At 34.8% G+C, this 26,033-nt stretch overlaps 1 protein-coding gene across 1 annotated transcript in view; it reads right to left on the reverse strand.

Annotated features, from left to right (window-relative positions):
• LOC122797066 (meprin A subunit beta-like) overlaps window positions 1-24,692 on the reverse strand; it is a 380,136-nt gene extending 355,444 nt beyond the window's left edge. Inside the window, exons 1-2 of the mRNA XM_044065841.1 lie at window positions 24,612-24,692; window positions 23,700-23,778 (exon numbers count right to left, since the gene is read on the reverse strand). Coding sequence (XP_043921776.1) covers window positions 23,700-23,778; window positions 24,612-24,692 — 160 coding nt within the window. The remainder of the gene's footprint in view (window positions 1-23,699; window positions 23,779-24,611) is intronic.
• Window positions 24,693-26,033: the final 1,341 nt, after the last annotated feature.

Raw genomic sequence — 26,033 nt, forward strand, 5'->3', positions numbered from 1 at the left:
AGACACATTTTCCTAGCCTAGTGGGACTAACCTGATATATTTAGAGACTGAAAGTATAAAGGCTTTCCCCCACATTGGGAATTCATGTTGTGCACGCTCAGGACTGTCAGTGTTTTGGGACTGTGACCTCCTTAGGATTTAGATGTTACATGTTTTAGTTCATATTGTGTGTCAGATTCTGTTTATTTGGTCAAAATGCAGATGATTGATTTTACTATATTCTGCATTACATCAAATTTATTTCATTGATGTATGCAGAACAGAGTAAAAAGGATCATCTGTATGTGCATTTGAATGTGTGTTTATTTGTGTGTGTAAATATGTGCATATGTATGAATGTGTGTGTTTGAATACATGGGTGTGTGCAAATGCATGCATCTGTGTGTGTGTGTGTGTGTGTGTGTGTGTGTGTGTGTGTGTGTGTGTGTGTGTGTGTGTGTGTGTGTGTGTGTGTGTGTGTGTGTGTGTGCGCGCGCGTGTGTGTGTGTGTGTGTGAGACAGACATTTGGGTTCCAGGTGAGTTGCTGACTGTTCGTGCAAGATGACTTAATTAGGTAGAAATTGTACTCAACTTAAGTAAAAATTGAACTCAGCTGGTCTGAACTAAAAAAATTTGTATACAACTTATTAATAATTAAGGTAGGCTCTAAAATGAACAGAGATTATGCTGAAGACCTGGGAATTACTGGAGCAAAAGCACAAGAGTTCAAGGAATTACTCGGAGCTCATGCACTTCAGGAAGAAGATGAAATAGGCGAAGTTGAAGAAGAATGGCAACAAGTCAAAACAGCATGCGGAAGGACAATAGGACAGATATGTGGCTGAGACAGACATGGAAGTAAAGTACATGTGGAAGGTTACTGGTGGAATGCAGAAGTCCAGAAGGTTATCAGAAGAAAGAAGGAAGGCATGAAAAAGTGCAAGATAGGAAAGATGGGCCATGCCAAGAAGGAATACTGGTTGGGTAACAAAGAGTTTAAGAAAGCAGTTACAAAAGGAAGTCATCAGAACAAGTCAAAAGAGGTACTCTACCAGCTTCTGGAAAGTGACTCAGCAGATGGCACAAAGAAACTCTACCAGGCTGCCAGGTAAAAACAAACAGATATAGAAAATAGTCATCAGATACTCTTTATAAGCGACATCAGGAAGAACCTGCTCACCAGTCCACAGGACATCAAAAAGGCAGATGGAGGGATTACTTCCATCAGCTTCTGAATGAACAAACCCCATAAAAGCTCTACCGCCCCAGATATAGCCTACAATGAAAGAGGAAGAAGAGCCCACCCTAGAAGAAGTAAGACCAGCACTAAGGAAAATGGAGACAGGGAAAGCAGCAGGCAGAGATGAGGTCAGATTAGATATGATCAAAATGGTGGATGCGTTAAGGGAGAAAGGGCTCCAGAGGGTACGCATAACAGTATGGAGAGAAAGGCATGTCCCAGATGACTGGAGAATAAGCATACTAGTGCCAGTATAAAAGAACAATGAAATAAGTCTTGGAGAATCGTGGTAGGATATCAGTTTGGCAGGACTTCTGAATTCCTCGTTTATGCTATATTAGCAGCATTATCCATTGTCTTATATATTATCATATACAATGAAGCTTTCAAAATTGAAGGGTACCTCCAATATTGCATTATATTGCTATGCTGTGGTAGCATTATCATTTTGTTTTACTGACTGCTACTTTGGTTGAGTGTATCACACTGTGGACTCTGCAACTCAAGGTGGATTTCTGCAGTTTGTATTCATCTTTCTGAAAGGGAAGAAGCTGAAACCTACCTTTTTAAAATCTTGTTCAGAGATCTGACAAAAATAAATATTTATTCTGCCCTTGTTTCTACTCATTCCTTTAGAGTAAGCAGAGCAAAAGACATGGCAAGTAAAAGTAGGTCTGCTGAATTTATACAAAGGGCATGAAGGTGGTCAGTTAAGCCTTTCATGGGACATGTTAGGTTTAAAAAAATAGTATGTAATATATTGCAGTCATACAAATTGTCTTGTATTGTTTTCAAATCCCCTAAGACTAGAGGGTAGTGGGGCATTTAGCAATTTACTGGGGCCAGAAGAGGGTAGTCCAGAGTGCAGACAGTCAGCAGCTAGGACTAGATATTAAGGACTTCAGACAAGTAAGATGCAGCCATAGCAGAATGTGTTGAAGCTGATTGATGTCTGTCATTAATCAAGTTGCAAAAGAGAAATAGAAAATGCACACTGTATTTTTTCCATTGGGGGCAGCAACATAGGTTTATTGGGCAAAAACAACCTAATGATGTTGAATGTCACTCGTTAATTGGAAACGTTTATTCCTGGGAGACCTAGTCATATGTTCCACAACTATCAGTGGGTTAATTTGGAAGTTGGCTATTACATATACAGGTGGAGTGCAGGCCTGTAAATACAGCAACATGATTATGCCTTGGGAGGTGACAGAGCAGTGTTGGATCATGCTATTGGCGCCCCCAGCTATACAATGAAGATAGCTGTGAGTCCCAGAACTGCACATGTGTGATTGGCGAGTTCCTATCTGGATTGCTGTTTAACCAGTCTGGATCAGAACTGCACATGTGTGCTCATCCGGACTGCCATTTCACCAGTCTGGATTACAAAGAGAGGCATCTGTATGCTGATGCCCAGAGGTCTATGTGGTTTGTAACTGCATAAACTGGAAGGAGATTGGACTGCAACATCTGCAGTCACATACGTGAGAAATAGGACTGCAATGTCTGCTGATTGGCTCCAGGGAAGGAAGGGAAAGGGGATTTGTATTTGACACTCCATTGGATGCTGCAAGGAATATATTCTAAAGGAAGGAGGGGATTTATTTTTGGCACTCCATTCTCTGCTGCAAGGATATACAGGTACTGTCTCTCAGGGAAAGAGGTGTGTGTGTGTGTGTGTGTGTGTGTGTGTGTGTGTGTGTGTGTGTGTGTGTGTGTGTGTGTGTGTGTGTGTGTGTGTGTGTGATGCCCCAGTTAAATATACCTCATGGCTAGAATTACTCAGGCCCAAACCCTGCACCTTGGGTATGTGTAGCAAGACCCTGAATTCCCTATCCACCACCACTTGTGAAAACTGTTGAGATTGTTGCCTGCTATTTTTGTTCTGTTCTATTCCTCATAAAATCTGTGGTTTTCTGGATTTTTGTAATCAGTGAATGACAGGCATTTGAATTTCAGACTTCAACCTTTTATTCTAGCAATTTTCTAAGTTTATAAGATCAATATTTTAAAATTGCCCCTATTTTTGTGGCTGTATTCCCCCATTATTGTCTTTGTCCAGGTTTTTTGTGCTAAGAGGTTGAGAGCTATGGTGAGAACTGAATTCACTGAATATTTTTGGAGGCTGTATTCCCCCGTTATTGGCTTTGTCCAGGTGTGGGTTGAGAGCTATGGTGAGAATTGAATTCACTAAATGATAGCTATTTAAGTTTCAGTATTCCCCTTGTTCAAGAAACAGCTGATCTGGCATAGTGGTATGTTGTTCTGACCCTAGTGCATCGGGGCCTGGGTTCAAGACTTGGCAGTAAAATGTATGGTAGTCACACAACATTTTATTCTAGCAACTTTCCAAGATTATACAAGCAACATTTAAAATATGTCCCTGGTTTTGGGGCTTTTGTCCCTCCCCCCAATAAATGTGGGCTTTTTCCAGATTTCTTGTGCTGCAAAGTTGAAAGATACAGTTGAGTGTCGAGTGCATTTTACAAGGAGCTGAGAGCTTCAGGGGAAGAGAAGTTTAGTGCTGCTTATGCTGAGTCTGGTTGCATTGTTAATAGCATAACAGGTTGAATGCTTGTTTTTGATGCAGAATGTTGTGGGTTCTACCCCCACAGTATTTAGATGCATTGCTGATACTGTACTGTGTTGTATTTTTAAAGGGGGTGAAGGCTGCAGTCCTAAGAATGTCCTCTTTGGTGGGATACCTAGTAACTATGAACCTGTTATCAGTTTGCCATCCATTCCCTATTGTAATATTACTAGCTTATCATTTTTTAATGGACCATAGGCAATTTATTCCTCAAGGACAGCAGGTACTTTTGTAGATGAAACAATGAAATATAAATTTGTTTGCTAGCAGCAACCTCTTCATTAGTTACAGATCTCTTTAATGTGGAAGTATTTAGACAACTTTTACTTCTGCAGAGATTATGCATATTTACTGATACTGGTGGATTGTAGAAGTTTGAGTAGACTTTTATGATGGAAATGTTCTGAATTGGGCAGTTTTGTCATTATTGGTACATGCATTTTGTTTCATTGTTTACCGGAAAAATGTTCAAAACAATAAATTTTAAAATGCCTCTAACAACTGTACTGTATTATACAAGGAATATAATTTAATATAATCAAGAAGGTGTTTATTGATTATCTGATCAGCTCAGGTACAACCCCTCCTAGTTCTTGGTTGAATGTGTTTGATTAGGAACCAGTTAAATCAACTGTCTACAACAATAAACTTTTTTTGTTACTGAATATTTTCACTGAGTCTGAATGCTACTTAAAGTGGTGAAGCCAAATTGAAGCAATCACTTCTCTCAGATCTTCGGGTTTTTTTTGGGGGGGTACTTATTGTCCACACCTAGGGAGCTAAGCCCGTCATGTAGGATTTCTGGTGCACAATTCTTCCGGCTGAACTATACCTCTAAACTTTCCAGATTTTCACAGAATTAATAGATTTTTGCTTCTTATTTTTTGTTTGTGCCTCATAAAATGTGTGGTTTTCTGGCAAATCATTTAGGAATAAAGTCACTTAATAATGACAGGCATTGAGTTTTAGACTTCATACCCTTCAGAAAAATGCATGATAAAGCAAGATCTGTTATTCTATCAACTGTCTAAGTTTATACAAGAGCAATTTTTAGTACTGTTTGTTTGTTCCCCCAATATATTTGGTCTTCTCAAGATTTCTTGCATTAAGAGGTTGACAGGTATGCGCAAATAAATCACTTTATAGAATTAGGTATAGCCAAACCTCTCAACTGTCCCTGATTTTGGCTCAAAATTTTGCTCTCCCCCTAATGATACCTCTGGAAAATGGCAATTTTGGAAGAAACGTGGAGGGTCTACAATTAATAAATAATTGTAATAATCAGAGTTACAGATTACTTTTACTTTAGAAATGCATGTTGATTCTCTTATTTTGTCAACTGCTCAACTTATCAGTACTAATGTTAAAAAAATGTTCCTTCTTTGACAAGTTCCCAGCTGTACTGTCTGGCTATTTTATATTTTTTCATCACATTTTTGGTCCGTTTTTCATAAAATTGTGGTTTTCTGGCAGATTAATGCAAATCATTAAAGACTGAAGTTAGAAAATAGTGACATACATTTGAGTTTCAGACTGCATACCCTTCAGAAAACTCGGACTAATGCAAGACCTACTATTCTATTATCTTTCTAAGTTTATAAGAGCAATATTTTTGGGCCTTTATCCCACTTTTATTTATGTTTTTTTCCAGATTTCTTGCTCTGAGGTTGATAGGTATGACAAATGTGTCAGGGCCATCACCATCAGCCAGAAACATTTCAAATTGTGACATACTTGTTGTACCCCACTCCCCATGTAGTGACTCTGGATGTGTCCAAGCAAGGCAAGGAGCAGCAATGCAGTGTAAGTGTGCAAAGTATCTCCCATCCAAGGTAAACACAAGTATTACAGTGGCTTTTCATCTGTCCTTGATTTTGCAGAATGTTTTGGTTTTCTGTCATATTTTTATACTGTTGATTTATGCTTCTTATTATTCAGAAAAATGCATGTCATTGCAGTGTTTGTTGCTCTGTGTTTAAGTAGCAATGATTTAATGACCATCAGGTAAGCTTGTCTGAGATTCTAAGATTTAAGTAAGCTTTAATAAGCATACTGTTAAAGAATTATCAACACTGAAAGCCTTTTTGTTATTGCCATGCAGAAAATATTTACATAACTAGATAACGTATAAGCCTTAGGTAATGAAATGCATATTACAGTATTTGTAATAAAGGACAGGATTACAGCATTTTCAGAAGCTCATTACATTTGTTGGAGACTTGCAGTCAACTTTGCAGGCTTTACCCATAAACTAAACAGAATTCCAATATATCATGTGTGGTCCATAACCTGTGCAGTAATCCTTTAAGCAATTTATCTTAAGCTTGTCTATTGTCTGCTGTTCATTTTTTACTCTGATTACGTTTTCCCCTTGAAACAAGTAGATAGTTATTGTCAGCCAGTGGGTCTTTTTTGGATAAGAAAGATTTTTACAAGTGGGGGTAATCGGTATCACAAAGATTGCTACTTTCAGAATGTTACTTGGTACTTTTATAAAGCTGACTAGAAATTATAATTAGAACTACAGTGCAATGAGAAGTGGTTTGAGTTGACTGCTGCTTGTTTTTTTATACTTGATTTTGACTGACATTCCAGTAATATATTGAAAAAGTAATTTATTTTTTCATGCCTCACAACCATTTTTCTTCACATCTAGATATTAGGCAAACTGTCATGTAGTCAATGCATTGAAATATATATTTTTCTTCTCCACTTCATTTTGTCTTGATTGGACTGTCATAATGATGGTTTGGTACCCAGGGCAGTGTATTTAAAGTCCCAGTTTTTGTGGGTTTGAGCATAGCTTCATCCCTTTCTAAGTGGCCACACCCCTTCCCATTGACCCCACCCATTCAGTTGTCTCCTGCAGCCCCCCTTTGATTTCAAGTCACCAGCCACCACTGTGACAGAGCTGTAGCTAGGTCAATCAGTGTCCTGTGTGATACTCCTGGCTTGTGCCCCTCAAACTAAAACTATTGTCCAGAAAAAGTGGTCTTCAACCAAACTTTTGGATATAAAAGGTCTTCAATCTTCAACCAACTCCATTCATAAAATGATGTCACTTTTATTCATACAATGTAGCAAAGAGCTGAATGTTGACAAAGCTGTCAATACTGTCCCTTAACAGCATGTGTCTAGGGCATCTAACTCCCTTTACCATGCCCTTGCTATAACTCTAGAGGATAGAGCTGTTAGGTTAAATGATCCTACACCACTGTGATAGGGAAGATAAAGATTTAGTCTAGTACAGGCTGATTGGAGCCTACTTGACAGAAATAAGGTTTGACCTGTTTAATCTTCACATGTGTTTCATTGCACAGGATCTTAATGGCAGATACGGTGCAAGCTGGGAGGGCAGGTAGCTGGTAAGTCAGGTGTTACGAGAAAAAAAGAAAAAGAAAAGAGGGAGTTTTGGTTTAAGCTACAGTATTAGGGAATCTGAGGAGGGGGAAAGCCTGCAGTTCTAACAGAATGTAGGTTAGGGAGCAGAGTTAACTGGATAGAGTGCAGATTCCACATGGGATACTGTAGGAGTTTACATGCCTTATAGAAAGTATGACAACATTAATATACACATATATAGCCCATTGGTTCATGTGGACAGAAACGGCTCTGGGTAATGGATAAAAGTTGTACAAGTTGAACAGAAAAGGTGAGGGAGTACCCCACCTTCTAACTGAGGTAGGCTGAATGTTTTCACTGGGTTGTTTAAATATGTGGGTAATAGACCCTTTCACAGAATGCGTGAGTTGGAAATACTCTCTTCCTCCAACTGGAAGACATGCTAAGAATAGTGGTCCTTCAGTCACAGAGCACCGGAAAACAATTGGCTTGGATCAAACTTTCAGGTGCTAGTGGTCAGTGAGCATATGGCTTTACTAGTGTTATGAGTCCAGTAAGTTGGCAATGTCAAAGGAAACACTGTTATTAGATATCTAACTATAATGGTGGTAATTTATTAATTGATGTATGAAGTGCTAAATTGAATAATCATCACAAAAAACAATGTAGTTTGGCACATATGTGCTCCATTACTGAATAAACCACGGAGTTAACCTGAAGATTAACAAGAAGAAGGGAAAAGGTCTGGGAGCATCACAAAGACTGTAATGTCTGAGAGGAAGCTAATAAAATGAATCAATTGTGCAGCTGGAAAATTCTGTAATGTACATACATAGGTGAATAAAGTTTCAAGTGTATATATACATGCCTACAGTGCCTGCAAAATAAAAGCCTGCTCAAATGCCAGTAAGCATGAGTTTCTTAGGACAGAAAAATTAATAGTTATTGTAATTGCATACCCCATTTAAATCTTTGTGTAACTTAAGTCTTAACATTTTACCTTTATAAATGCATCTGAATATTCTACAGCTGAAATAAGTCAGTATCTATAAATAATATACGATGGTTAAACATGGGCAACACTGGTTGGTTTATTTAAATGAATTTAGATGTTGGTGCAGAGAAGTTATACAGGACATTGCATTGGGATGATTTAGTCAAATTTATAGAGTCTGCAGCATATTGACTATTGAGAATTATTGAAAATTAAATAAACTTGTGAGACTTCAATATTGTTTAAAGGGCCATTATGGATTCACAGGTATTTTGGCAAGCAACAACCTTAGAGCTGGAGGGCCATTAAGAATGTTAGCTGAAACGTTTCATGCATGATAGCTCATTGGTTGTTCTTGATAAAATGTTATACCCACGCACATCAGACATGAATTTATGGTCACCCATACAATTGTCAAAACTGTTTCTGAAGGCTGAAAAGGTGTTCATTTTTTTACATGTAAAAGAAGTTTATTCCACAATCAGAGAATGTGCTGAGCTGAGAATGTATGTTATTTGCAAATGTTGCAGATCTTAAAATGGAGTTTGAGAACTTTGATGAGGGTGTTAGCTAGACCATTAATCTTGTGAAGCTGGAGGAGGTCAAAATGGTATGATCTTTCAGCGATCAAAAACCCAAACAATGGTCTTTTCTTAGGAGTCTATCAGAGATTGAGTGAAGGAATAGGGCTTTCAACCTTCCCATCAAATTTTGGTTATGTAATCAAGAAATTTTCTTTGTAAGAAATCTTTGGAGTCTTTCAAGCTGGTCAAAGTACTTTACAAGGTATATGTCAGAAGGGGTATTGTATTCCAGGATAGTTCTATTAAGGGAGGAATATAGTGGTGCCAAGGCTTATTGTGACTTAGAGTACATACCACTACAAATCAACTGAGCAAGGTAGAAGGGTTTCCTAACCACAACTGAGACACGGTGATTGAAGGAAAGATCATCGTCAGCATAAGAACCTAAGTGTCTAGTAATTCTGTCTGTCTTCAATTGGGTAGTGGCACTATGTTAAGAAGAGAGGACGTGTCTTTTACAAAAGCTCCTATTCTGCAGTTTTTGGCAGATAATTTAACAACTGTAGTCATACCTCTCAACAGTACAATTTTTTGCAGAATGTCCAGATTTTTGTCTCATAGGTTTGGTACATTTTTCAAACAATTCTGGTTTTCTGGCAAATTATTGGCAAATAATTAAAGATTAAAGTTAAAAAATAATGACAGACATTTGAGTTTCAAACTTCATACCATTCAGAAAATCCATACTAATGGAAAACCTGTTAATTCTATCAACTTTTTTAAGTTTGTAAGAGCAATATTTAAAAAGTGTTCTTATTTTTGGGCCTTTGTCCCACTTTTATTTATGGCTTTCTCCAAATTTCTTGCTGTAAGAGGTTGAGAGGTATGACTGTAGCTAGTTTGCAGTCATCAGCAAATTTAGTTAGCTATAGTCCCTTGGCATCTGCTTTCACCTCTGAGGAGTATATGCCACAACTGAGACATACTTATATAAAGAATCTCCACGGTAATACCAAGATTTGCTCTGAACTACTGCGCAATGGTACCTCCTATACCAAGCCAACAGATATTGCCAATATACTGGTCAAGAGATTCAGTAATAACCTTACCACCCCCAAAGACCAATCACAATACCAGTAGATTGCCAGGTACCCAGTATTACTGCTGCACAGGTTAAAACAGCACTGTCCAAGGCCAAGAATACAGCTTCTGTGGGACCTGACAATATCACTGGCTGTGTTCTACATAAACTACAGAGTGGACTGGCACTTCACCTATGTGCCCTGTTAATCACAGCCTCACCTCAGGCTTTGTTCCTACCGAGTGGCGCACTGCAGCAGTCATCCCTCTCCACAAAGGAGGAGCAACTACATACCCTGGGAATTATCGCCCAATTAGCCAGATGAGTCTGATATGCAAAGCTATGGAGTGCATCGTCATGGATCTAATAAACAAGGATATAGGGAATCTCCAAACTCTTGATCCTACACAGTTTGGTTTTGTGAAGGGTAGATCATGTCTGCTCAACTTGGTCAACTTTTTTTGAGTCAGTCGCCAGAGCTGTGGATGAAGGCAAGGTGGTTCATACAGCCTACCTTGATCTGGCCAAGGCCTTTGTTACTATTCTCCACTCAGGAATCATAGAAAAACTACCAAAGCTAGGCATCAACCCCTATATCCCTTGGTTGGTTGCAAACTGGCTCACAGATAGAACCCACAATGTGAAAGTAGCTGACTCCAAGTCAGACTGCCGACCAGTTACTAGTGGAGTCCCACAGGGTTCGGACCTGGGTCTTTTCCTGTTTGGTATCTACTTCTCTGTAGTCCAGGCCAGCAGGAAGGGACTCTGGATAACAAAGTTCACAGACGATTGCAAGTTAGGAGCTATTATTAACTGGTAAACCTGAAGTAAGGCACACACGGAGCTCAGCAAAAAGGGCAACTGCTTTAATGAACAAGCACAAAAACAAGCCACAGCAAGCTAAATCATAGCAGCACAGCACAGCAAACAAAATTGCAAAGCACAAGCAACAGCACAATAACGCTGTAAAGTTAATCCACATACATTTTCATCACAATAACTTCCTCAGATACCTAACTTCTCTTCCTTTGGCGAATAAATAAACTAGTCTAATTCAAATGAACCAATGAGTGAACAAATTCAATTACACATGCAAAATGCATTAAAACACATGAACCTTAAAGGTGAATGAATCTAAAAGTTAAAACCAAAAGTATATATAATAAATAGATATAATAAGTAGATATGTATATATATTTTGTTATATAAAATGCTTCAAACATAAACCTTAGTTAAAATTGCTTTGTTAAATATTAGTATTACCAGCACAAACCTGAAATGCTTCTAAAAATATTATTTCAAAAGCAGAAGCTAAATTGAATCCAAAATACAATGAAATAGCACCACCTTGTGGAAATTAAATTAAATGCATGTTCATCTTGTTAAAAGATTAATACATATATTATTATTAAAATAAACCATAATATATATATATATATATATATATATATATATATATATATATATATATACATATATACTTATTATATCTATTTATTATATATACTTTTGGTTTTAACAATGAACATATTAATTATGAGGCAAAAATGTTTGATTTGTTAAATGACCAATATACCTATGAGACAGTGTCTATGATTTAGTTTTAGAGGGGCTTATTGATCTGGAAACATATAATTATTTACATGTTGAACAACCCAAAGTGCCTTGTATTTTTGGTATACCAAAGGTTCACAGAAATCCTGATGACCCTCCTCTCAGACCTATTGTATCTGCGGAGGGTTCTATTACTGCTCCACTGGTAAAATATGCAGATGTACATCTCAAGAATGTGGAGATGGAACATCCTAATGTGTTAAAGGATTCTTTAAGGAATATTAACAATTCTAATCAGGTTGACACCTCTAGTTTTATCACTTTGGATGCTGTGGACCTGTTTACGTGTATTCCTCATGAGATAAGTTTAAGTTTGGTTTGAAGAGTTTTTGGGAAGCAAAAATAATATTTCTTTTAAGGTATTTCGTACATGCCTTGTTTTAATGGAATTGATTTTAAACAATAATTTTATATTCTTCCAAGGGGAATATTTTAGACAATCTAAAGGCGTAGCTATGGTTCCCCTTTGTGCACCTACATATGCCAACATCATTTTATTGTATTGGGAAGAAAAATGTGTTCACAATTCTAATTTTACACAATACTGGAACTACTATGGGCACTTCCTGGATGATGTTTGTCTTTTTTGGAACAATACCCTGGAAAAATTCATGGAATTTTTTGATTATATTTCAAATACAACTAATTTTTTAAAATTCACCTATAAAGTAGATGAAGTTGAATTGTATTTTTTAGATGTAAATATACAGGGAATGGGGGAAGGTTTTAAATCAAAATTTTTTAGAAAAGATACGTTTTCTAATGTTTACTTGCATTATACAAGCTCTCACCCACATTTTCAAAAAAGAGCAATAGTTAAAGGTCAGTTGGTGAGAGCCAGTAGGATGACGTCAGACGATCAGGATTTTAATATTGAATGTGAATTTATTAAGAGTATGTTTGGAGCAAGGGGGTACCCAATAGATCTCCTAATGTCAGTTATTGTTGAGGTTAAGGAAGGAAGAACAGGAAGATTTGCTCCAATTTTGGGTGTACCCCTACCTACATTGGAAGTACAAAATATTGAGGCAAACACTGCTATTGCCACAACTTTAGAAAAAGGTTTTCATTCTGCCATGTTTACCACTTTTGACGGGGGGAGTAATCTGGTGAGAAGTATTCTTAGTAAAGAATGGAAAAAAATTGCTAGTTTGTCTGATTTAAATCATATCTTTGAAAGTCCATTTAAATGTGTATATAGGAAGGGACATAACATCAAGAATATATTGGAAGGGACAAACTTCCTTAACCTAACTAATAACAACAAAAAAGGGACACGAAAATGCGGGCGTTGCCCTTATTGCATTAACATCAAGGAAGGTGATTCTATTCTTTTGAAAAAGAAGAACAAGTATATTACTACTCAAGGTTTTGCCAAATGTAATACCACAGGAGTGATTTATATTGCTACATGTGAAATCTGTGACTCTTTTTACGTTGGCAAGACCGAGAGGAAATTGAGGCAGAGAATTTACAAGCATTTATGAGATAAGGAAAAGAAAAGATAATAATGCTCTGTTTAAACATCAAAACAATTGTGGCAAAGCTAAATTTCATTTTTTTGTCATAGAAGTAGTCCCACGAGACCCCAGGGGAGGGCCTTGGGAGACTCGGTTGGAATATAGGGAGCTATATTGGCAAATTATTCTTGATGCAAGTTCTGCCCCTGGTTTAAATGAAATGTTATCCTTGAAACCTGTGCTGAAATTGAGATCAGCTAAATTATAGTATGTTATTATTATAATATTTATATTTTTAAATATTTATATATTATATATGCAAGCATTTTATGGTTTATTTTAATAATAATATATGTATTTATCTTTTAACAAGATGAACATGCATTTAATTTAATTTCCACAAGGTGGTGCTATTTCATTGTATTTTGGATTAAATTTAGCTTCTGCTTTTGAAATAATATTTTTAGAAGCATTTCAGGTTTGCGCTGGTAATACTAATATTTAACACAGCAATTTTAACTAATGTTTATGTTTGAAGCATTTTATATAACAAAATATATATACATATCTACTTATTATATCTATTTATTATATATACTTTTGGTTTTAACTTTTAGATTCATTCACCTCTAAGGTTCATGTGTTTTAATGCATTTTGCATGTGTAATTGAATTTGTTCACTCATTGGTTCATTTTAATTAGATTAGTTTATTTATTCACCAAAGATAGAGAGTTTAGGTATCTGAGGAAGTTATTGTGACGAACACGTACGTGGATTAACTTTACAGCGTTATTGTGCTGTTGCTTGTGCTTTGCAATTTAGTTTGCTGTGCTGTGCTGCTGTGATTTAGCTTTCTGTGGATTGTTTTTGTGCTTGTTCATTAAAGCAGTTGTCCTTTTTGCTGAGCTCCGTGTGTGCCTTACTTCAGCTTTACCAGTTTTTATCTTGGGCACTCAGACCACTGGTTTGGTTTATTAGCTATTATTAACTCCCCAAGTGATGTTGACATCCTACAGAATGGTGTCAATGACACCAATGACTGGTGTCAGAACCATGGCCTTAAGCTCAATGCCAAAAAATGTGTCGTCATCCCCTTGGGAAAAACCCAGTTCCCTTGAATTACCACATTGATGGTAGTCCACTGAACACAGAAGGCGTTATAGGAGATCTGGAAACACAGGTTGACAACAACCTCTCTTTTGACCACCATGTTGCCACTGTGGTCAGAAAGTCCTTTTATGTGGCACATCTCATTACTAAGGGTTTTGCATCCAGGAAGAAAGAGGTCATTGTCTCCCTCTACTCTTCCCTCATTAGGCCAATCATCGAGTACAATGCCCCATTTGGTATGTACATCACTATACACCTGCAACAACTGGAGAGGCCACAAAAGTACCTCACAAAGAAGATCCTAGGCTGTAAACACTTGTCCTATATGGACAGACTCAAAAAACTCCAACTATTCATTGTCTCATATTACCTACTTAGAGGCAATCTCTGCTTGACTTACAAAGCCACGTCTGACCTAGCTCTGTTAGAAATGCTACTTTTAAAGAAATGCCAATCCCTGCACACCACATGCTCCAGAGACCTTAGCCTCATTACCACAATCAACAGAACATGCTGGAGGGACAGGTTCATAACCCAGAAACTGCCCGTGCTTTGGAATAGACTTCCCATACATGTCAAAAAGAGCACCTCACTGGCCCTCTTCAAGAGAAATATTGATGAGTGGATGGGAAATAGAAAATTCACCCCAGGGATCATTCCAGTGGCTCTACTCGACAGAGGCACTAGGAACTATGGTTGGGTGGCACAATGCCAGGATAATCCTATGGGCTAGGCTTGTAAAGGCTCCAGGGTCATTAGCCTAGTACACACCTATGAACCTATGAACCAATGAAGATGGGCCACAAGACTAAACCTTATATAACACTTCCAGTAACTCTCCACTTAGAAAGGAAATAGCTCCACTTTAACAATGTGGGGTTTGTTTCAGTTCCAATTGTCTATCAAGCAGGCAACATATAAGGGTGGTATTGACTTGAGAGAGATTATCTATGATACCAACATGGAGGTGTGTGTTTTAGGCCTTGACTAGGTTGGTGTGGACAGTATGAATGGCTAAGCATCTTCCACTGATTCTGTGACCTTTTTGAAGGAAATCAGTTAGGTTTAGTAGTCATGACCAATCATTTAAATATAAAAACTGGTTTGGATTCTGGGTTTGAAGGTCACCTCTGTCTTTTTTATTAGATTGGCAGTTATGTGTTTCAAGTCTTTAAATAGTGTACTTATGAGGATAAAGGGTCTATAGTTTCGATGGTCTGTCATGGATACCTACTTGCGCAATGGTATTACTATGACCATTCTTAACACAACAGTGACATAGCTCATGGCGAGTCTTAGAATGAATGTTTTAAGAGGCATTTTGCAAGTGGTACCTGGTTCTTACTAGCAAACAGTTGGGAATATTCCAGGTCTTGTGGAAGTGATATTTTTGTTTTCACCTAGTACAGACAAAACATGGTCCAATGTGATTATGGCAGCAGTAGTGGTGGAAGTTGAGGAACATGTTGGGTAGGTAGTGTGAAATTACAGTGGGTTTGCATGTGAGGGTATTAGCAATGGCTTTATGACCTGAAAGGAATACCCCATTTGGAAGGAGTTCAGTACACTCATGGGTGCCATTTCTGTTTCCCAGTGTAACTAAGGAAAGCCTTGTGGTTATCTTTAGTTTTGCTGACAAACCTGAGTTCATGTTTGGCTTTGTACTCCTTGACAGAATGCCTAAAGGATTTACTTGTTTGTTTTAAATTCTTTTCATGCTGGGATGGGAATATTTTACAGATAACTTGATGTCTGTTGTTTTTATTGTACAGTGTATTTAGATAGTAATATCACCAAACAGCTCTATTTTTGATTTTGCAATGTATTCCTATGGCAGAAGAGAACAAACTCCTCAATGAATCTTCCCAGAAATGGGGGGGGGTAATACTCCCAAGAGCTTGCAACAGCATCAAGTATTGGGTTATTTGTAGAGTTACACTATTTGGGCCATCAAGATGGTCTGTGAGTAACAGCTGGCTTATTTTGGAGAAATCTTGAATTACCATAGGGGCTGTTTGGTTCTGAAGTAGATTTTAAGGAAAACTTTTACTGCTAGATGATCTGTCTGAGGAATTGGTGAAAGATAATGTTTGCCTGGTATTGATGAGGACAAAACCAGCAACGTTTATCTGTTTTTAATTTTGCAAAACATTTTTACAGCATTATTACTGCCTTAATCATTAGTTTTAGTCCATGTTCTGCCGATTACATTTTAAAGTAATGATGTTTCTGCAAGTGAACTTTGTATTTTTAGGAAAAGGCACATCTGTAATGAACATGAATTAGGTCATAATTAAACATTTATAAACTAATTCCAAGATGGCCGCCGACTAGTCTAGTCCTTACTCTCTGAGCTCCTCACAGCTATTTAACTTTTGTTTTTTTTTACAACTTTACATCAACCTTTTTCCTCAAATTTTTATACTAAAAGATTTTATAAATCTTTTTCTACGCATTTGGATTATTTTTTCTTCTGGAATTATCCTGGGATTTATTTTACCTCAGAACATTCTTGGTCTCTCTGCTGCTGGGACTCCTACTGCTCCAGTCTGTTCCTGGTTCCTGGTATCCTGTTAACTGCATTCCATTTCTGGGCATGGCTACAAAATCTGACTCCATGGAGACTCAGCCTACAAAGGCCAAATATACTTCAATGCTCTCTCCTGAAAAAGATTCAGGTTCAAAAAGACTGAAATCATCTAGACAACCTACAGAAACTATTAATGTAAGTAATAAAGATTTAAATGGCTCAAATTTCCTTTTAGAAGAACTAAAAATAGCATTAAAACCAATCCAAAGTGCTATACAAAACTTTTCAGAACAGTTTGCAGACTTTAGTAAATCTTTAAAGCAAATAAACGATAGTATTGTTACTATTGAAAATAAAATCTTAGCTTTGGAAGTTAAAACAGACTTATTAGAAAGTGACTTTAAATCTAGAGATAAAACTATTTCAGATTTACAAGCTAAAATATTGGATCTGGAAGCCAGGAGTCAAGAAATAACATCATTATTCGTGGTTTACCTGAATCTTATGACAATAAAAACTTGTTATCTGTGACTAAAAATATCTTTGAAACACTGTTAAATTGTGAAGCTTCTTCAAAATCTATAATTGTAGAGAGAGCACACAGAGCATTGCGTACAAAGCAAGATTCTTCCACACCAAGGTTAATTTATACTAAGTTACTAAACTTTCAAGACACTTTCCAGATCCTAGAAACTGCTAAAACAAAGAAACAATTCATATGGAAGTCTCACAAACTATCATTTTCCCAAGATCTTCCTGCACAGATCAAATTAAATAGACAAAAACTAGCCCCCTATTGTGCTGACTTGATAAAAAGAGGGATTAGATTTCGAATGGCATATCCTAATACCTTGTCTTTCACAGCTAATGACAAAAGATTTGTATGTTCAGATCCTAAAGATGCAAAAGACATTTTTCTTAAAACATTTAAAAAGCTTCCTGGCACTATATCTTAATATTCTACTGTTAAAGAACTACAATAAGGTTTGATCTTTTCTTTTCTTTAATCTGACAGTATTTGTGTTACATGATTTGTAATTCTGGTGTGACATAATTATATTACCTTAAGAACTTGTCATGTAATTTACACATGATAGATTTTGTGTGACAGTGTGCAGTGACAGGATATATGCTTGTTAGATTTGTGTGGATTAATAGAAGCATTTAAATTCCTGTATTTACTTTTTTCTCTTTCTCTCACATATGCTTGCTGTGTAAATAGATAATATGTTAATTTTACTACAAGCTTTGGAGTTACAGCCTTCTGTGTAAGCTAAATGATTTTTGGAGGGAAAAACATTCCATCTCAACATTCTAGCAAGAAAATCTTCCCCTCAGAGTTCCAGCTGATGCTCTGCATGAACATGTGCACACTACAGTCTCTCTGAGATGGATGGTGATGTCATCATTTGTGAGGAAAGAAGGACAGTTTCAAATACACAAGTCTGCTTGTTTTCAACAAGTATTCAACAGCACTAACTTTTTAATAGATCTGGCTATTATTTAAAGTGTTTTCTCTTCATAAATGAAGGTTGCTTTTTAAATTTAAACAGATTCATGTCACATAATATATTCAGTGACTTTTAGTGTGTCTGCATGACTTCAAAGCAAGCTGCTACTTTCATAAAGCAGAGTGAAAATGTTTCTGGAAACAAATGAACAGGTTAGTTTTATATATTAAAATTCTAAAGGATGTGTAAAGAAATGAACATATTTTCCTATTCAGAATATTTTTTCATACAATATTTTATATTATACTGAAGTGTTTAATTTGACAAATGTTACAAAGTATACCTGTTCATATGAAAGTTTCATGTTCTTTCTATTCTCTGCTCTCTCTCTTCTCAGAGGCTGGATGTGATATTTGTGATTAGTAGTTTATGTTTAAGAAAGCCTTTACTTATTTGAAAGGTTTGAAATAACTATCTTTAATATGATTAGCTGAATCTACATATATATATTTAAGCCCTTAGATTTACTGCATTTAGCTTGCTTGTTTCTGTTTTAATTAGATGTTCAAAATGTTTACTTTAAAAGCCTTGTCTTTTCATGCTGTTTTGCTATGTTACATCTATAGCTTAGAAGAATAGTATGGCTACATAACCTAACAGAGTCATTAGTAAAATATTCAAAAAGTAGATTTAAAATTATATGTATGCACATTGTTGTACATTCAGTCCAATATATATGATGCTGTTTAAGTTACTATTTAATAATATAATTATACTTTATTCATGTATATTAACTAGTGTTAAAACCTTACAGCTTATAATATTTCATTTTGAATAGTTCCTGTACTATTATTATCTAGTTAATAGATGCATCTCCAGACTGAATTGTTTTTCATTTTGAGATATGGTTGCTTGGTAGTTGTTTTTGCTTTATTTGAACTATAACTAAATACTCATTCTACAGGTATTAGTGCTTTTATCATACTAATGGTCATGTTGATTAATGAAATTATCACTAAAGTACTAAAGAAGGTTCAGTAGATAGTGCATGACTATTATCTTTAGTTCAGTAATGCTATGCTTATTTACTTATATTATAATGTTACCAGTTGGTTTTGTTATACTTATATATGTTATCTTACATATCTTTCAGTTTTAATTGTATTACTTCTTATGATAGAGTGTTCTAGTTAAGCAGAGTGTGATTTATTTATTATTTACTTGTTTCTCTTTCTCTTGAAATACTTGAGGAAATACATTTAATCACTATAAATTTCAATTTAAGGATAGGAGCTTTAGATTAGTATTAGAAGTAGGGATTAAGCATGTTGGACGTCTTGAAATTAGTTAATTTTGTATATATTTTTAGTAGTATTACTCGGACTTTATGTTATGTTAGGCTTCCTTTGAGTAATTTGTATTCTAACTTGAGGTTACTATTATCTATAATTACAATGTTTTTTTCATGTTCTTCTGCTCTTCCTTTATCACAGGGGGATTGGTGGGTAGGCACTAGGGTTAGGATAAAGGTTATTATTATACATTTCATGGTTCTTAAAAAAACTTTTCTTTTTTTTTTTTTCAACAAATGTTATTTGATGACTTGCTTGAATACTTAAAGACTGTTTTTTCTTTTATTTTTTTCTTCTTCTTTTTAATGTTGTGTTGGATTTGCACCTTGAGTTCACTTTTATAGCATCAATAATGATTATACTTATAGAATATGCCTGTTGACATAATTTTAGATTCTTGGAATGTTAGAGGCATTCAAGATAAAGCGAAAAAGTCACTATTATTTCATATGATCTTTAAATCACAGGCTAACATTTGTTTTATTCAAGAGACCCATATTTCACGTATTGATTGGAATAAAGAGTTAAAAAAAATGGATCAAAAAGATTATAGCTTCAGGTGACTCATCTAACTCCAGAGGTGTAGCTATAATCATTAAACAAAAATTCATTGGGAATATTATTGATGAGAAATTTGATGATGAGGGAGGTGGTGCTTATTTACCGCTTCTATTGCTGGTTTGGACAAACCCTTATTAATTTTAAATCTATATGGCCCATGTAATTCACAACATTTGTTCATTTTAAAATTTACAATATTCTTGCATCCTATAAGGATCATCATATTATAGTGGGTGGTGACTGGAATGCAGTTATAAACCCTGTAATTGATCGTTCGCTCCACTGTCACCTATAATCTTCAATCTACTCTGGCTCTAAATGATTTGATGACAGAATATAATTTAATAGACCCCTCCACTGTTAAAAATATAAACAAGAATGATATATATACTTATTATTCTAAGTGCTATCATTCGTGGTCCAGATTAGACTTCTTTCTAATTTCAGATTATATTTCAAAATATATTGTGGACTTTACTACAGAACCCAGATTCTTTTCGGATCACTCAAGAATTTCACTAAAATTGAACATAAAACCCAATATCAAAAATAAAACTATGTTTAATAAGTGGACCTTAAATAATAACTTATTGTCAAATGAAGATATTTGCAAACAAGCTTCAGAAATCCTAAATGAAATGGTGAATAGTCTTGAATCATCAGACATTCCTTATGACATACAATGGGCTGCATGTAAAGCAAGATTAAGAGGTTTATTTATTAGTAAAGCTGCTTTTTTCAAAAACAATACTTTAAGAAAGAGGAATTCTTAAAATCAAGAATTTCTTCGTTGGAAAATCATCTTAGTCTGAACTATGATGCTACTTTAGAAAAACAAATTTTTGATTGTCAGAAAGATTTAATTCTGCTTCACCAAAATAACCTCTCCTTAGCTGAACAAAAGCTACTTGCTTCATATTCAGAGTGGGCCCAGGTTCCATCTAAATTGTTAGCGAGAATTATTAAAGTTAACTTCAGAAATCCAAATATTACATCTTTATCTTATAATAACAGATTATATAATACTGATGAAGAGATTATTCAACTTTTCACCTCTCTTTACACTGAGTTATATTCAGGTTCTTCTAATTCTGTTAAAGATAATCACTCAAAACTCTTTTTAGACTCTTTGCAGTTCCCTAAACTTAATGATAATCAGCAAAAACTACTTTCTACCCCTATATCGGTACAAGAAATCTCGGATTCAATAGATAATCTTAAATTGGGTAAATCTCCGGGACCTGATGGTTTTACTCCAGAATTTTTCAAAACTTTCAAATTGGTAGTTCTTCCCTTTCTATTTAAAGTTTACAATCATATAAGAGTTAATGATATCTCAGATATTCATTGGAACACATCCAAAACCATTCTAATTCTAAAAAATAAGAAAGATAAATCTGACCCAGTAAATTATAGACCCATTTCTTTAATTAACGTGGATATTAAGATTCTGTCATCTATTCTGGCTAACAGATTGAAACGGATTTTACCCTCAATTATCTCGTCAGATCAATCAGGTTTTATGTCTCAGAGACATGCTTGGGATAACACTCTATCTTTAGAGACTATACTTAATCTCATTAAGAAAAATCCAAACCCTATATATGCTTTGATTATAGATGCATCAAATGCCTTTGACAGAGTATGTTGGAACTTTCTATTTCAAACTATGTTATGTTTTAATATTCCCTTATTCTTTATAAATTTTTTAAAAGTTTTATACAAGAATATGTTTACTAGACTATACATTAATGGTCAATTTTCTGATCCGATAAAGATCACTAAAGGAACAAGACAGGGTTGTCCATTGTCCCCTTTTCTTTTCAACATTTACTTAGAACCTTTGCTATTGTTCATTACTCAAAATACTTTTCATAACATCCCTAGAATTCTTAATACTAATATTCATTTCTCTGCTTTTGCGGATGATTTAGTGATCTACTTTCAAACTCCATTATCTGATTACAGAAAAATAATGAATTCTATTGATTATTTTTCTTTGGTTTCCAACTATCTTTTAAATTCTACAAAACTCATATTTTTCCCTTAAATCATTTAGCACACAAATCTTTTTGTTTCCAGACGATCATTTTCAGTTTACTTATAATATAAAATATTTAGGAATCAATTTAGAACACAATAATAAATCTTCCTTTCAAAATAATATTAATAAATTATGGAACTCTATATTGTCTGATATGGACAGATGGAAGCATCTAAACCTTTCATTTCTTTCAAGGGTGGCCATTATTAAAATTAATATTCTGCCTAAATTTCTTTACCAATTCTCATCATCTGATCAGATAATTTCAAAAAAATTTTTTGAGTCTGTAAATAAAGCTTTGGCAAAATTCATATGGTTCCCTAAATCTGTTAGAATTTCCTATTCTAGATTGGCATTTTCGAAGGACAAGGGAGGTTTGGGTTTACCTAATCTTTATCTCTATTATTTGATTGTCTCATCCAATAAACTTCTTACTATCTCTAAATTCAATAACACTTCTTATCCAAATCACTCTTTATGGATAAAATTATGGTATAATTATGTCATTTCTAATAATTTAAATCCTGAAGCTATTCCCTTTATCTCTCTGGATAGTTTATTTATTAAAAATATATCTACAGTATTTAAACAAAAGATTAGAGATTTCCAAACCTTACTCAAAATGTGTAAACTAGAAAAGATCTCGCACCATGTTCAGCCAATTCATCTAAACCCAAATATATTATTGGACAATAAACTTTTGAACTTAACAAACTATCCTTTAATTAAAAATCTAAAAGTAGGAGATGTTTTGAAATATCTTGACTTGCCTTTATCTGATTGGCGTAAGTTATTGAAAGTAAACTGGAATTACTCACCAATTCTTACACAACTAAGAGCAATAATTAAAAACAAATTTGTATCTCTGGTCCCCATAGACTCACAATTGAAAAACCTTAACACGATTATCAAAATACTTTCATCATCTGATAAAATGCTCTCAAACTCATATAAATTAATTAATTCTTTAATGATGGACCACAACTGTCTTTTTATCTAATGTTTGGTTGAATTATAATTCCCAATTGTCAGAATCTCAGAAAGTCCTGGCTATTAGACACACTAAGGAATTTATCCCTTTTAAAAATTAGCATACACACAATTAATGATTAATAATGATGCCTACTTTACCCCAATCAAATTAAACAAATTTAACCCAAATAAGTCCCCTTAAGTGTTCATGCTGTTCTCATCCCCAAGCAGACCTCCTTCATATTCTATGGTATTGTCATTTTTCTCACAGATTGTGGACATCTTTGAAAGTCAGACTGCAGAAAATGGGATATCAAAAATCCACGTTGACGTGGGAATTTGCTATTCTACATATTCCATTGATTCATCTTTCAAAAGTTGATATTCATGTTATCATTTTTATTTGCTCATTACTAAAACTTTATATAATACAAAATTGGATTGATCGTTCTAAATTAAAATGGGTTACTTTCCAGAAAATGGCTTTTAAATTTATTGATGCTCAAAGATACTTAGGTGGAAGTCCAAAAAAAAAAGCTATTAGAAAGGTTGTGTTAGAAAAGATTCTAAACATATTAAATAGTTAATGTTAAATATTTTTTTTTTCTTTTTTTTTTCTCTCAGGTTGCCTAACTTGTATATAGTGTACATATGGTGTATCTTTTATTTCTAAATAACTTATCAAAATCTCATGAAGGTTGTTATCACTAGATGAATTGTTATATGTTCATTTATGCCTTCTTGTTATGTATAATCTTTTAATTGTCTTGCTATTCATATAATTAATAAAACATTTTTTGAGAAAAAAACATTTATAAACTATTTCACACTGTATTGTCGCAAATATACTTACCTAAGCTGTCTTCCAGGTAGTATGGAATTGTTTTGGGCCATCTGTATTTATCACCAATAATTGAATTTCTGTCATTATTCTAAAGTCAAAATGGAAAACTGTCATAATATATTTAGTCATGACTGATTACATTGGAAATAGGTACATATGTAGCCATCATATAAAACATATCTAACAGATCATTTATACTTCACTGATCATCCCTAGTACTGAAGTATCACTGAACCATGAGACCTATTAAATTACAGAAATGAAAAATTCTCAAGAAAAGAAATAACTGGTCAAACTATGCTTTAATGTGATTGCATCAAAAGGTCTGGCTCACATTTACATAAACTGAAAGACAGATATCTAAGTATCTTAATGTTACATAGTTGCACTGTATGTTAAACTGTGGATTACCATGCTTGGACTACATTACTTTTGTTTATGTAAAGAACTGAGAATGCAAAACACAAGGTAAGCAACACTGTGTGTTGTCTACAGAACTTTTTGTATATAACATTATATATAGTTTTGAGAAGTGTTTTTTAAAACATCCGAGATAAAGAAGCAAATATCTTATATGGTATGTTCTGCAGACTCATTAAATGTTGTAAGAAGCACTCAACTCATATCACCTTCATCCCACCCAGCTCTCTCCAGTTCAGACACACATTGTAAGAATCATTGTAATATTTAAAATTAGTACATAGTGTACTGCTTGCAAAGTACAAAAATCTATTTATTTATCTAAAATAAGTAAACTGCACCAACTGACCCATTTTCAGCTATGATCTTGTACTCAGTAAAACATAATACAAACTAAAGAGGCATACATTGACAGAGATAAACAGTACTGTATTACTGATGGAACTCCAGCAGCATATATATGATTGTCATGAAAACAGCAACAGCAAAGTAAGCACTAACTCTTAACACTTCACCATCAGTAATCAGTTGCACTGTGACAGTGGTTATTTCACTTAGATGTGAGATGGAAACAGAATACATCATGTAGTACAATGAAGGCAACTACAACATGCAAGAAAAGCATTGTACAGTGAACATATAAACCTGTTAAAAAAAACAAATAAAGAAGGGTGCACTTTTGAAACTGATTGGCTCCAACTGTGATTATGATACTCATAATTCTGAGCATTGGAATTACAAAAAAAAAAATAATAATAAAACTGCAGAAGAACAGTGAATGATGGAAATCACCTTTCACCTTTAAACATGTTTTTTGCTGGAGGCAAGGCCCCTAATGTAGGGCTGCACTGCCCACAGCCCTGCTAACCCATATATACTGAGATCACCATACTTTGGAGAACAGGGAATACACCAAGACATAGAAGTCTTGGACTTTGTATATGTAAGACTACATTTTCTCACATTCAGTATTCTTGTTTCAGGGCTCCCACAAATGAGTTTCAGTATTAGAAATCATTACCACATTGATTGGGTTTGAATCCAAATTTTCAGAACAAAAACTGATAGAGCACTACTACAACATTGTAGGGAGTAGTAGGGATTGTATTTAGGCCAGTTTGTCCATGATGGAGGATTGCAATGAACATATAACTGATTTATGTTGCAAGCATGACCATAAAGTGCATGCAATGCTTTAAATATCTGCAAATTAAACAACCATTTAGGGAAAGGGAAAAAGAATGACCTTACATAGATTACTACAGTGATGTTTCCTACGTGAAGCATTTGGTAAATCTGGCCACCAGTTCATTAGAATCCAACCCCTCCAAAGATATATACATACATATATATATATATATATATATATATATATATATATATATATATATATATATACATACATATATATATGGATAGATAGATAAATATAGATATATGGATTTAGGACTGTTGAACGAAACTTCAACATCCCGAATCCGTAATAACTGAACACACATTAACAAAAGCGGTTTCACCAAAAAAGCCTTCGTTAAAGTGTGTTACAAAAAAAAAAAAACAATAAATCTACGGGGGCAAGCCCCAGTGCACCCCCTATATGGGGGGGTTGTGCCACCAGACCCTCCCACTTTAATATTCTCACTCTGAGGTCACACTACAGTGGAGAAAATAGAATTTTCCCTTATCCGCACTATAGTGCGACTGGAACAACGAGCATACTTATACGAAAGTGCTGCTTCGGTGAACAGCACTTTTGGTTAAGTATGTTCATTGATTTCTGCTTCGGCAGAAAGTGCCATCGGGGATCAGTATGAATCCCATATATATATATATATATATGTATATATATATATATATATATATATATATATATATATATCTATATATATATATGTATATATATATATATATATATATATATAT

Source organism: Protopterus annectens, chromosome 3.part0 (assembly GCF_019279795.1).
Source record: "Protopterus annectens isolate FY-2018-M chromosome 3.part0, PAN1.0, whole genome shotgun sequence".
Taxonomy (NCBI): Eukaryota; Metazoa; Chordata; order Ceratodontiformes; family Protopteridae; genus Protopterus; species Protopterus annectens.